Raw genomic sequence first — 13878 nt, forward strand, 5'->3', positions numbered from 1 at the left:
GTGGCGCGACCCGGGATCGGCGTGGGCTGGGCTTGCTGGCACCGGGTCTGGGTCCGCGCACTCAGCCGGCTTTGTTTGGGCAGAGGCCGTCTCCAGGGACCCGCACTCCCAGCCGCTCCCAAGTTGAGGGACCCAGACCCGCGGCGGCCCAGAGGGGCGCAGAGTTGTGGGGTGTGGTCGGCGAGGACTCGGAGTGGTGGAGTGGGTGCGGAGACGACAGACCCGTGCGGTGTGGACGGATCCGGGCGCTGTGGAGTGTGGAGAGAAGGCCCTCTCATAGGGTGTGCACAGAACCAGCCCGGACGCCCGATCCGACAGCCTCTCACCGCCCAGCCTCTTGCCTGGGACGTGCCCTTAGGCGGTGAGCGCCTTGTGTGCCTCAGTTTCCTCTCTGGGCCTGTCTGTGGGTCAGTGGCTAGTCTCCTAACGGCAGTGCCCCCCAGCAAGGCGGCTGAGCCTGGATGCAGGCGTGGGGGGGGAAGTGGTGTGCAGGGCCCTGGAAACACGGAGGCTGGCGTGAGGTTGCTTCCCTGAAAAACTGGAACCTGCCCTCTGGGGCCCAAGATACTGGTCTGGGTGACTGAGGACAGGGAGGTTAGAAGGGCTGAGGTGCATAGGGACTTCCAGTGGCCTCAAGCAACAGAAATGTATTCTCTCCCATCCTGAGGCCGGAGCCATGGGAATGCTGTGGGGCCGCCTGTGCAGTGCACTCTGGCAGTGGCAACTCGGTCTCTTCGGTGGGCCCAGCCCTCCTCGTGGGCCTGTTGGTTACTCTCAGGACCCTGCTGTGCCGCTCCGAGGCTGGGGACCTGTGGCACCTGGCCAGGCCTGGGGCTGCTGCTCCTCAGTGGGGCAGAGCACAGTTCCTTTCTCCCCTCCCTTCGTCCTGGACCCGAGAACCACTGAATGCAACATCCTCGCCCCCACCTGCCCCAGTCTGCTGTGGTCTTGCTGAGTGGTGCCCGCTGCCCACAGGGTCACTTGTGCTGCCCGCTCTGTGGGTCCTGTGTCCCGGGTCCCCTGCTCCGGTGGCTCACTCCGCATTCTGCTCGGTTCCACAGTAGAATGGGTCCACTTGGCAGATTCATACGTGCACAGGATGTGCCTCCATCACCTCGATCCCCCACCCCCTTGGCTCACCCTCTCCCCTAATTTCACATTTTGGGGGATTTTGATGAGTGTATTTGCTCATATCCATCCCCCGACTACTCACTCCAGCACCCCCAAGCCTTTATTCCCCTCCTTTTGTCCAGTAGTAGTCTCCCTTTCTCGTCAGCTTTCTTGGATTCCACTCACTAAGGAGACCATATGATATTGGTCTTTCTGAGTCTGACTTATTTTGCTCAACGTGATACAATCCTCTAGATCCATCCATTTTCTTGCAAATGATGGAAATTTCATTCTTTTTCCGGCTGGCTAATCCTCCATCATGTGTGGATACATTTTCCTCATCCAGTCACCTGCTGGTGGGCAGCGAGGCAGGCTGCACTGGGCCACACTAAACATGGCTGTCAGTGTCCCCAGTTTGCTGAATTTAACTGCTTCCGGTGTATTCTGAGGGGACCTAGCTGGGTCAGGTGGTGGCTCTGTGTTTAGTTTCTGAGGAGCCTCCTTAATGAGTTCCATGGTAGTCGTTGTACTAATTTATACAATCTCGTAAACTGTGTAGAAGCCCCGCCAAATCTTCATCGGCATTTATTGTTTTTCGTATCCTTGTCGATAGCCATTCTGACTGGGGTGGGGTGGAGTCTCAGTGTAATTTTGATGTGCATTTCTCTGCAGTTCTACTCTTTAGACACCACAGAAGAGTCATGTAGATCTTTTTCCTTGATTTTTAAGCATCTTTATTTTACTTTCCAGGTACCTTTTAGTTTAGCTGGGTATAAAAGTCGAGCCCAACAGTTATTCTCTCAGAATCTGGGGATGTTGCTTCTGAGTACTGAGGAGTCTGAAGCCATTCCCATTCAGTTCTTTGTCAGTGCCCCCATCCCCTGTCCTCAAGCCGGAGGGCTGGTCTCTTCCCCAGCGTCTGAAGCCCCATCATGGCATCTGCTTTGCGTCACTGAGCTGGGGACCTGGTGGGCCCTGCAGCTGAGGACTGTGGTTACCATTTGTATTAGCAGCTGTTGGGGTTTAGATCTAAGATGACCCCCAGAAGCCCTGTGTGTTAGGAGGTAGGGCCTGGTTGGAAGAGGCAGTCACTGGGAAGGGTGTGTCCTGTCCCAGCTCCCTCCTTGCTCTGCTTCCTGACGGCCCTGTGGAGCAGCTGTCCTCTGCCAGGCCTCTTGCCAAGCTGTTCCTGCTGTGGCACCCTGGGGGCCAGACAACTGAAACGCCCCTGCCTTGTGGGTGTCGATCTGTGTCCCAGTGGTGGGAGGTGACTGAGCTGCTTTCAAGCTCCCCTCTGCTCCCTCTTAACACCTGGATCCTTTCTTTGGGCATCTCGACGACAGGTCAGCCCTCTTGTGTCCAGGACGTCTGGTGGTGTTTGTGTCCCGGACCTTGTGGATGGTCACTGTGTGACTCGTGACTGTTCCTGAACAGCTGAATGTGATTTTGGAATTGGTTTGTCTGGGCTCAGACTGAACGCTCTATGTGGTCCGTGTTTGTGCTGTCCCCTCTGGGCTTCCTGGGTCTGCCAGCGCTGGCCGGGACAGCACGGCTGGCTGGGGACAAATCAGACCCAGGGAGCAGGTTTCCCTGTTTCCCGTCCTTCCCCAGAGGCCCTGCACCCCTTCCTTGGGCCTCCCTCTGGGCACCCTGTCTGCCCGGCCCTGCCTGGGCCCACAGCTCCCACATGGCTTAGGACAGGACCAGTGCTGTGTGCATGGTGTGGGGAGGTCTTCCGCACAGCCTCTGTGCTCGGCCATGGCACCTGGGCCGTGTTGTGCTGCTGCCCAGGTGGACATCTGCCTGGGCTGTCGTGGGCTGTACACTTGTGTCCTGGTTGATGTTGCTTGGCCTGGGGATATGTACGGCTTGCTCTGTTATGGTTAGGCTTGGTCCAGGCCCGGCACGGCCCTTGTGGTTTGCTTTGGTCTTACCCAGAAGGCTGAGTGGTTGGAGCACCTACCTCTCTGGCCTTGACTAAAGCGCCCCTCAGGGCCTGGCTGCCCCTGGTGTGGCTTGCAGTAGGTGCCTTCCTGGGGCCTGATAGTCCCCACTGCCCTCCTTGGACATGCGCTTCTGCAGGAGGGGCTGTGGGCTGCTCTTTGGCTCCCCAGAGGTGGGTGACCCTGTACCCCAGCCCCAGCCAGCCTCACCGAGGCTGAGAGGGAAGATGCCTGCCTCTGCCTATGAATCCGGATCTTCTCCACCCTTAGTGCTAGCCTTGACCTGGAGCAAACTGCCTTTTCTGCACCACAGTTTCTACCTGTAAACAAGGGAAGCTGAGGTGGGAGGGTCCCTGGAGCCAGGCTGAGGTCAGCCTGGGTACCTTGGCGAGGTCTCATCGCAAAGAAAGAAGATTGTTGCTAAGGCTGTAGAGAGGATTGAATAGGGTGGTGTGTGGCAGAGGGTCAGGAATGGGCTGCCACACAGGAGCTCGTGGATACCCGTGCCTCCCGGGATGCCTGGCCCTCGTAGGAGAGGTCTCCCTAGGTGCCAGGCTGTGGGAGGCAGCAGCGGGCCCTGCTGTCCTGGCAGGCACTTTGCCATCTGCTCAGACCCTTTCCAAACGCGGCCAGCGTCACGGGCTCTGGGCTGCTGATGTGTTTGGGGCCTGTACTCTGCCTGGGCTGCATCCCAGCTACTCCTCACGGCTCTGTGGGCTCTGGGTGCCATGAAGGCCTGCAGTGTGGACCTGAGCACTGTGTGTTGTTTATCCTGAGTCCCTTGGAACGGGGTCCTGTTTGCTTTGTTGCCAATCAATTCGATTTACTCACTTTGTGTAGGTTTAAAACCATCATGAAAGTAGTTCAAGTAGAGATAAGGGGAAAATCAATAAGCAGGAGTGGAGACTTGGAGGCAGTTTGCTTTTCTGTGTCCCGGGTGCTGATCTTGGGTGACAGGTGGCCCTGTGGTGCCATCAGTGGAGATTGTGTCCCTACGGCCATGGCCTGAGTGTGCCCCCACACCTCGGCCGCAGCCCAGAGCCAGCAGGAGGAGACAGGGCAGCTGTGCCCGGCTGAGGTGGGCCGAGCCCATCACTCCCTGTACTGCGCCTCTGGTCTACAGTGGAGCCCTGAGGTGGCTTCTCCTCCCGGCAGCCCCGCCGTGTCCCCCAGGGCTGACCCTGAGGGTGGGGCCATCCTGGGTGTACGGCCCTGCCACAGAATCTCTTGGTGGAGGGCCTGAGCAAGTACAGGGCAGCATGGGCCAGGACAGGCAGCTGGAGCAGGGACTATTTGCCAGGAGGGAGGTGAGGCCATGGCATCAGGTGTGGCACAACTCAGGTGACTGAGGACACCATTGAGCTTCATGAGTGCTGGGTGCCAGGCCCTGCTCTCCTGTGCCCCCTTACCAGTCATACCTCCCCTTCCCCTCTCCTTCAGCCCCGGTCTGGCCCCCTCCTTGCCTCCTGAAGTCTGCCTGCATCATTCCATGAGCTGCTCTCCTTGTCTTACGTGAGACCCTTCTTAAACTCAGATGTAGAGAGTCCTGTGTGAATCACACACAGTGCCGTTGCCTACGTGCTGTGTCCCTTTGAAGCCCAGGGAACTGGCCAGGGGCACAGTGACCATAGGTCCGGGCCGCGGGTACACCCAGCTCCTTGTGACTTCAGGTGAATGACAAACAGCACTTAGGTCTGCGGCTCTGTGAACCCTGCACAGTGCTCCGGTGACTGCCCCAGTCCCGCTCCGCGGCCTGTCCCCACGCTCCTAAACACCCGCGGGCCGTGGCTGTAGCCTGTCTGGTTGCCGCTGGCCTGTGGTGGCCTGGGCTGCCCTGTGTGTCCTGGAGCCACTCTGGACCTCTGTTTCTACATTGCCTGGTCTTGCATCTTCTTTCTTTGTTCCTCACCAGGGAGCTTGGGCAAGCTTGTTCCTGTGAACTGCTGAGCCTTGGGCTTGGCTGATAGAAATTTCACTTTGCAGAGGGTTGGAATCACTCCGTGGTCACATTGTAATGCTTCCACCAGAAAAGCAAACTTTTGTCAGTTAGGGTAGCATCTTCTCTGCTAAATCCCAACCTTCTTCTCCGCCACTAGAAAGAAGAAGTGCTGGGTGGCGAGGACACCAGAGCCAGGGGAGGAACTTGCCTCTGTGGCCAGACGGCCAGGCCTCCTTGCTGGAGCAGCCCTCCCGGTTCCAGGGCCATGCACCTTCCCCAGGGGTGGTCGCAGGGTGCTGATGGCACTAGATCTCCAGCGCTGCAGTGTTTTCCCTTCGACTGCCTTCTGCTTCTGCAGACCCTGGGCTCGGGGCACAGCTCTCCGGTGCGCAGCAGAGGCGCTCCTGGGTGCCAGGCCTCAGCTTCTCTGCTTCCCGTAGTTCTTTCTCTTCATGAATTCGAGTCTGCTCCTCCTGATTCTGAGAGCTGCTTTTCATTCCCAATGAGTCTTTTCTAAAGGTCTAATCTCTGTTGCTGCTTAGCAGTGAACTAAATCTTTCGGACTGGGACTTACTTGGAAAGGGAGGAAGGGCCTTTTCTGTAAGGCCGTGTGTCCCTGATGCTGGGTCTGAAACATTAAATCCTCAAGAACTGAAAATTAGCAAAGCAGTGTCATGCATACCTGTAATCCCAGCACTCTGGGAGGCTGAGGCAGGAGACTGCAAGCTCAAGCCCAGTCTGAATAATTTAGTGATTTAGCAACACCCTTTCTCTAAATAAAAGACAGAAAGGCTGAGGATATAGTGTAAAGACCCTGGGTCCAGTTACAAGTATCACAAAAAAAAAAAGAATTGAAAGATTTAAAGGACTCTTGGAAGAGCTCTGCATGATTCTCAGTGCTGAACTGGAACACCTTTTCTGTTTTGTTTGTTTGTTTTGTTTTGGAGACAGGGTCTTGATACGTAGTTCAGGTTGGTTTTGAGCCCACCAGGTAGCCCAGGCTGGCTGCCTACTTGAAGTGATCCTCCTGCCTCAGCCTATTGCAGGTGTGTGCTACCATGCCCGGCTCTGGAACACTTTATTATAAGAGAACCCTGTGGCAGATTCTGATTTCCAGCTCAGTGCTATGGTGCAAGGTTAAAAGAAAAACTCAAAGACAGAGTTGAAAAGACAGACACGAGAAGCCAGGATGGCCAGTGCTTGTGCAAGCAAGGCTGACCAGCAAAGGCCCTGAACTCCCAGGGCTGTGGATATTTTCTGGGGACATCGTGTTGAGACTGAGGAAGAGGCTGTGTGAAGGGGCTGTGTGGAGCTGCTGTGGACACATTGCTGATGCAGGCAGGGCTTGTACAGGAAGAGACAAATCATTCCTGAATGAGGGGCAGAAGAGACAAAATATGGTTGTGTTAATAACCTTGTCCTTTGAGTAAAGGTTTTAATTCGGCATGGAATTTGTGTGTAAGTCATTCTGACCAGACTCGCTTCTCAAAACGAGCCGGCTGTGGGGTTCACTCTGCAGCCTGCACTGCCCACAGCCGTTGGTGTCATCAGCAGGAGGCCTCACACTTGGCCAAGGGTCCTGCGCTCAGCCTGCTGGGAGTCACACCCCCACACACAAAGCCAGGTGCTGCTCCCCTCTCCCCAGACTTCCCTGCTGAGTTCGGCCTGTGGTGAGGGAGATGCGGAGAACTGAGCTGGGCTCTGGGGGCAAGGAAATGGCTTTGGTCATTGAGAGTCTTCAGGCAGGGTCGTTGTGGCCTGGGCCACGCTGCCCCAGCCTTGGTTTCCCCTTTTGCGCCAGGCGATTGCTGTGCTTGGCCGGCGAGGTGCTGCCCCTCAGGTGGCTGCGTGGTGGGATTTGTGCTCAGCCAGTTTCCCCACGGAATTGCTTCCTCTCTGGTATGTGCAGCATGATTTAGTTCCTGGTCACCCGTCACAGGTGTGGTTTGGGGGAACACATTTGAAAATGCCTAACTGCTCAGCCCTAGAGGTGACCCCAGTGCTGTTTTGTGTGTTGGTGGCAGGAGTGTTTGAGGTCTGTTGTGTGTATGGCGCATTTGGCACTGCTACAAAGCAGACTGCATACAGCGTCGCAGCTCCGAGCAGCCGGCATGGGTTACCTCCGTGTCAGTGGTCAGGAGTCACGTGGGGCCTGCCGGGTCCCCTGGCCTGGGCCCGGGTGGCAGCCAGCACTACCCGGGAGGAGCTGCTTCCAAGCTCAATCTCGTGGCCCTGGAAGATCCCCGTCCAAGGCCACAAACACCGTGGCTGGCAGACTCGGCATCGCATCTTGCTGGCTGCTGGTCAGGAGCTCTATCCTCGTGGTGCCTTGTCGGGGCAGCTCACGACTTGGTGGCTTCTCAGAGTGAGGGAGGGAGACGTGAGCTCCACCGAAGCCTCGGCCTTTTGTAACCTACTCTTGGAGCAGAAGTCACCTCAAGACCTGGTTCTGTTAGATGTGGATCACTGGTGTCTGGGGTGGCTCAGTAGCCATGAGGCACCGTCTTCCATCGGTCCCTCTGCACACACAGTGTCCTCCCCAGGGCCTTACCACATCCACTCCAGATGCAGAATGAGCCTGCGAGTCGGCTCAGACGAGAAGACGGCTGTGGGAGAGAGACCCACTGGGGGAGGCAGGGCTGGAGAGGGTGGCAGTCCCTCTGGGGCCTCAAGACTGGGCAGTGCTGCCGCTCCCTCTGGTTACCCTCTCCTCTGAAAGGCAGCGGGTGTTTGCAGTTGAACTGTGTTCTCTGCCAGCGGTTGTTTCCTGCTCCGGTGCCCACTCTGCCTTGCTGCCTCTGACCCTGGAGTTCCTACTGCTTGTTTCTGCCGAGAGACTTTTCCAGAAGCCTCGTGGGCTCCTGGGATCTGGTTGGTGTCCCTCCGTGAGCACCGCGCTGAGCCCTGGGGGCCGAGTGCTGGTGCCCATCATCAGGAGGCCAGGTGGCAGGTGGTGGGCAGCGCCTTTGGAGGGGCGTTGCAGCACCCGCAGGTTGAGGGGCCTGAGGGCCTTGGGCAGTGGTAGATCAGCGACACTTTGGAGAAGGAGATGTGGGGCTTCCTAGGGCCCAGGCATGCAGGTGGCTGTGTCCTCTGGGCACCTGTGTGCAGTCAGGGTTGTCCCACGCCCTTCGCCCCTGGCCTCTGCAGATGCTCCAGAGTGTCCTCTTCTCCCAGTGCAGAGGGACCCTTGGGCTGGGTGTGCAGCGAGCCAGGTGTCTGCACATCTGGGTTGTATGGGTGGTCAGCGAGGGGGCCCAGCCCATGTGCTGGGCTGGGAGCACTGGGGACGTGGCAAGCGGGAACTGTGGTCCCGGTTGTACCTGCTGGCTGGGCTGGGTGGAGGCGTGGTGGTTAGGGCAGCTGAGGGAGGTCCTTGGGAGATTTGCGCAGTGGTTTTGGTCAGTGTTTGTTGTTGGGGCCCCCACCTCGCCCCTCACTCTCCTGAGTGTGTAGATTGCAGTTGTCACTGCCCTTGTCCCCCCCTCCCATGGGGAACATGGCTCCCTAGCTCCTGCTCAGGGCGCAGGTCAGCCTAGGGCAGAACGGCACAGGGCTGCAGCAGTGCAGACAGCATGGCCGGGGGGTGGGTATGGTGCGATGTGAAGAGGGCGATCTCACCTTGTGGAGTTCCGCACGACTAGGAATTGGGCATTTTGTTCATGATTATGATGGGCAAAGTACAAAGCCTCCTTGACGTCTTTCCTTATTACACAAGTACATGTCCGTTTCAGAACACTTAGAAAACACGTGTCTGCTCTCTGACACTGTGATAAAAACCCTGAGACTGTCATCTCCTTGCAGGAAGCAGGTTTCTCTCTGGTCCTGGGTTTGGAGGCTTTGGTCTATGATTGTAGGTGCCACTGCCCTTGGGCCACGTCATGGTGGCTTTGCACGGTGTGCGGTGCAGTGGTGGAGCTGCTCCCTCACTGGGTCCGGAAGGACCCTCTGTTCCTGCCAGGGCCACCCTGCATCCCTAAGATGCCACCGCCTCCCACAGCATGTGGCTGGGGACCGGGCCCCCATAAGTGGCCTGTGAGGACACTTGAGGGTGAGCAGGCTCTGGTCCCTCACTGCCAGGCCCTCTGGGATAGAGCTGTGTCACATTTGCCGGGCGAGCGGCCGGCCTCAGGCTGCGTCTTGCATGGAGATGGCACCCATGGCACAGGTGCATGCCGGAGAGGACACACAGTGACAACTATTTGGGAAGCACACAGGGACAGCATCACTCCCGTCACTTACCAGCGCACCTCTTATGCCCTCACCCTGCACTTTCACCTTGGAGGGTGAAGCCAGAACTTGAGTTTTGGTGGAGCAGGTGCCAGTCGAGCTCAGCAGGCCTGCAGAGCCCTCCAGCCTTCCGCGGGGGACACCAGGCCCACACCGGGCCTGGAAGGAGGCTGCCGAGAGCAGGGGTGGGAGGGTCACTGTGGGGAGAGGGCCCGGATGAGGCGGGTTGGGGCCAGGAAGGACGGGCCAGCTTTGTCCGTGGTCTCCATGGCTGTCAGGCTCCCTGGTGGCCCTGCTGCCCCTGGGGCTTCCCTCTGCCCGAGCAGGGCTCGGCACAGGGGGCACGGCATCCACACGCAGGGTGGATGTGGGCACAGCAGGGGCATGGAGGCAGCTAAGTCTGGAGAAAGGGCTCTCCTGTCCCCGTCCCAGGTTCCAGGAGGTGTGCAGAGGCGGGGCACCTTCTTTCCCTGGTGCACCTGGGCGTGGGGCAGAAGCCACACCAGGGCTTCTTCAGCCTCGAGGGCGTTGTCACCTTCCCGGAGCTGGGGCCGTGGCCAGGTTGCCGCAGCCGATGACCATCACGACGGGCATGGACACAGGCGTGTGGGCGCCTCTGTCGACCTGGGTTGGGGGCTGGTGAGGGGCTCCTGCTGATCCAGGCTGGCCAGATCCTTGCCACGACCATGGTCCCTGGCAGAGCGTCCGCGGCGGAGGTGCATATGGGTATCTGGAAGGAGCCCCTGCTCTGCTGAGGGCTACAGAGCCATTCTCAGACTGCGTGGGACGGGTACAGACACAAGAGCCGCGCTTCTCACCTGCCTGTGCCTCGGACCCTGGCACCTGGTAGGTGCTGCCGCAGGTGGCGGTCTTGGAGTGAGGCGGCCACACACGCTTATGCACTCAGGTGACCAGATGTGAGGCGCCAGCCTGGGCATACGCAGGGCACTGCCTGGCTGGGACACCGTGCATCCGGCTGGTGGGAGCCCTTCAGGTGCTTGGTGTCTGGGGCAGCTCGGTGCCCTCCTGGGAGGATTGTCCTTTTCCCTGAATGTTTGGAGACATGTAAAGTTTTTCTCTGTTCAGCACTTACAGGCATTTTGGATTCGGTTCTTGTCTGTCCTTAATTCTGGGAAACGGGCAGTTTGGGACCAAGGGGTCCCTGGTGCCAGTGGGCAAATGCTGGCCAGTGTTAGTGGGCCAGCCGGTCAGTCCACTCTCCCCAGCACTTGTGGATGGTCTTCATCTGGGACCAGCCTGACTGTGAGCACTGCCGGAGCCTTGGGTGGACTGGCGGCTTCTCTGTTGTCCTATGTCCTGTGAATGAGAGGTGGGTAAGGAAGCCCTTTGTTTTGGTGGCCACAGAAGCCTCCAGTGTTTCTGTGAGCGTCTTTCAGCCTCTGCTCCCTCCCTTTTTTAGTCACATGAATCACTGGTATGATGAACACAGTGCCAGTCAGAGAGGAGGGGTTTTTGGGGAGGAGCAGCGGAGGAGGGCCCCAGATGGGGTGCTCTGTGCCCACCAGGCCCTCTGGGCGTGGGTCCCAGGGTCCACCAGCAGCAGGTATCGGGGTCGGGGGGGGGCAAGCTAGTGCTGCTGCTGGGGTCCCTCAGACTGAGTAGGCTTTGCAGGAAGGGCTGTTGGGTGCTGGGGCTGGGAGTAGGGAGACAAGGGCTGCTCCCTGTGATTCTTGGTGGCAGTCACAAGGCCCAGAAGTGGCCTTGGAGATTCAGGAGTCTTCACTGTGCCTGTGGCTGGAGGCCAGGACAGGCAGGAAGGGAGGTTGGGGTCTCGGCAGGGCTCTGCAGTGGCCCAGGCATAGGGGGCAGTGTCTGCTGCAGGAGGGGACAGGGGCGGCCACAAGCTTGTCCCAGGGGTCAGGCCGGCTCTTCTGGTGGGGCATGGGCACTGTGGTGCTGGCTGTGTGCCTAGGCAGCGCCCTGGCTGATGAGGGCAGCTCTCTGGCACTGTACGGACCAGGGCTGGGGCAGGGCTGGGCGGGGGAGGACCGCGGGGGCCGAAGTGCCCTAGACCAGGCCCCTCTGTTCCCATCAGGGAAAAGATCTCCAGAGCTCAGTCCCACAGCTTGCCAGGTCCTGGACAGAGCTGTGGAGCTTGAGTCCTCTGTGCTGGGTTTTAGCCTTGCTTTGGTCCCATTCTGCTTCCTTTCTGACCCTGTTTCTCCTTTTTGGAATGAGAATGTTTACCCCATAACTTTGTATATTGACGGTGTTTAACTTAATTTTTTGTTTTTGGGTTTTTTCAGACAGGGTCTCACTGTGTATTGCAGGGTGACCTCAAGCTCATGGCTTCCCTCCTGCCTCAGCCTCCCCTGGGTTGGGATTATGGATGGGCATGCTCCACCTTACTGCTTGACTTCACAGGGGCTCAGAGTTTGCCCGTTAACTCAGCAGACTTTGGACTTGGACTTTTCAGGGGTGTTAGAACTTTTAAGGCTCAGGTGACTCTCAGACATGGGCTCAGTGCACTTTGCACGGAAGATGCGTGGAGCCTTTTGGGGTGGGAGCAGAATGTCACTGTTGTGTCGAGGCTCTGCTCTTGGTGGTCGCTGGGCTCACAGCCGGTGCTGTGAGGAGGTGGGGAGAGGGGGCGCCTGGGTGTGGCCTGGAGCCCTCCGCACCTCAAGTAAAAACTGGGACAGGTTTGTCTCCCTCCCGGGGCCCCCCTTCCAGCCTGCATGCCTTGAGCAGCTGTCCTTCGCCAGGCCCTTCTGTGGTGCCTTTTCGGTGTTCAAGCCTGAGGAGAATGGACTGAAACTTCTCAGATTGGGAGCCAAAGTACACCTCCCCTCCTTTAAAGTGTGCGTGCTGAGTTTTGTGTCTCAGCGCTGAGATGGTAACTAAGACACAAATCAAAAACACTTTCCTCAGGCCCGCGTCAGTGGGGTCGCCCTGCTCCAGCTCCTCGGCTTCTGTTTCTGTAAACAGAATCTGTTTACGGCTCTGTTCCCGGAAACTGTCCAGGCCAGAATGGCTTGTCACAGCAGCGACTGCAGAAGCACGCCCGGGAAGCTGTTCTCCGCTGCACTGGATTGCTCTTTTAAGCCGTCTCTGGATGTAGCAGTGGAGTTTTTGTGGCCAGGCCGGGTCTGGGGACCTGGAGGGTGGGAGGTCACCCACCCTGGGCCTCAGCCGGCTTGTGCTGACCCCGGCTTTCTCTCTGGGAGTCTGGAGTTGGTGCCCGCCGGGCAGAGGGTGCCATGGGCGCAGCCCCTAGTGAAAGCCTGGAGCCCGAGTCCCCACTGGGTTCCCGAGAGTCATCACAGCTCTTTGCTGGGGGGTTCATGTGTCCACCCTGGTGAGGCGACAGGGAGCTCCCTGAGACCCCACCCTTGGGCCTTCTCTTATGCCAACATTGCCCCACTTGGGCCTTGTCCTCTGGGGCCCGGGGGCCTTGGAGACCCTGGCACGGGTCTGTTTTCAGTGAGAACCAATACTGTAAATTTTTAAGTTGTGCCCTGGACATAATTGAGTGTTATATTTCTTTGCTGTTCTGGTTGTTTTTGTCTCTTCTTTTGGCTGACCACGGTAGTTTTATTGATGGAGGTTTTTTCAGGCTAATGTGTTTTTCCCACATGGCTCTTTGTTTAAAATAAATGAATTGTCAGGGGGGGTTGTGGGCTTTGAAAGGGCCGGAGGTGCCCCTGCCCCGAGGGGAACACTGCAGAGGGTATCTGAGGGGCTCGAGTATCCCCGTGTGCTGAGGCCTGGGGTCCAGGCCAGGCTGCGTGGTCCTTTCCACTCAGGAGCTGCTAAAACTGGGGCCTCCTGCCGAGCTGCAGGCTCAGTGAGCCTTAGCCCTGCCTTGATAGAGAGGCTCGTAGCCCAGCCTTCAGGTTCCCAGTTACAGACTACTTCTCCTCCATCTTGATATTCACAAGGTAACTGGGGGCTGTTTGGACTCCTCCTCCACCTCCTCCTCGGATTCAGCCCAGGGCCTTTTAATTTTTAATTTAGAAACAGGGTATTGCTAAGTCACTAGGTTTTCCATAGTGGACCCAAACTTGTGACCCAGCTGCCTCAACCTCCCAGATTTCTGTGTCATCATACTCAGTCTATGCTGTTTTTATTGTGTGTTGTGTGTGTGTGTGACTGGGGATTGAATCCAGGCCTTACACATGGTAGGCAAGTACTCTACCATTGAGCTATGTCCCCAGTCTTTTTAAAAATTCTCATGAGACAGGGTCTCCAAGTTGCCCAGGGTGGCCTTGGACTTGCAATTCTCCTGCCTCAGCCTCCCTAGCAGCTGGCATTACAGGTGTGAGTGGCCTTGCCTGGCTATGAATTATCTCTGTGCCAGGCAACACCAGCAAGCTGTAGAAATCCAGGACTGTTGTAATGAGCTGTGTATTTTCCTCTGCAGGGCGTTACTGTGGCAGAGAGCATGGCCGTACCAAGTGTTCCTGGAGGCCGGGGTCCCCTGGAGTGACCGGACATGTTCCCAGGGCTGGCCGCTGCCCACCATGTACAGGCCAGGGGAGCCAGCGAAGAGGCTGCCCCCTTGCGTGCGCAGCGTGGAGGTAGCCCGTGGTCGAGCCGGCTACGGCTTCACGCTGTCGGGGCAGGCGCCCTGCGTGCTGAGCGGGGTCCTGCGGGGCAGCCCCGCGGACTTTGTGGGCCTCCGTGCTGGGGACC

At 58.1% G+C, this 13878-nt stretch overlaps 1 protein-coding gene across 1 annotated transcript in view; it reads left to right on the plus strand.

The window, feature by feature from the left end:
- The first annotated feature begins 10 nt into the window (after positions 1-10).
- The window catches only part of Rgs12 (regulator of G protein signaling 12), a 78927-nt gene continuing 65059 nt past the window's right edge, over positions 11-13878 (plus strand). Inside the window, 2 exon segments of the mRNA XM_033758927.1 lie at positions 11-361; positions 13607-13773. Coding sequence (XP_033614818.1) covers positions 13707-13773 — 67 coding nt within the window. The 5' untranslated portion in view covers positions 11-361; positions 13607-13706.

This window comes from Fukomys damarensis, unplaced genomic scaffold (assembly GCF_012274545.1).
Source record: "Fukomys damarensis isolate Sample0158 unplaced genomic scaffold, DMR_v1.0_HiC HiC_scaffold_35, whole genome shotgun sequence".
In the NCBI taxonomy this organism is placed as follows: Eukaryota; Metazoa; Chordata; class Mammalia; order Rodentia; family Bathyergidae; genus Fukomys; species Fukomys damarensis.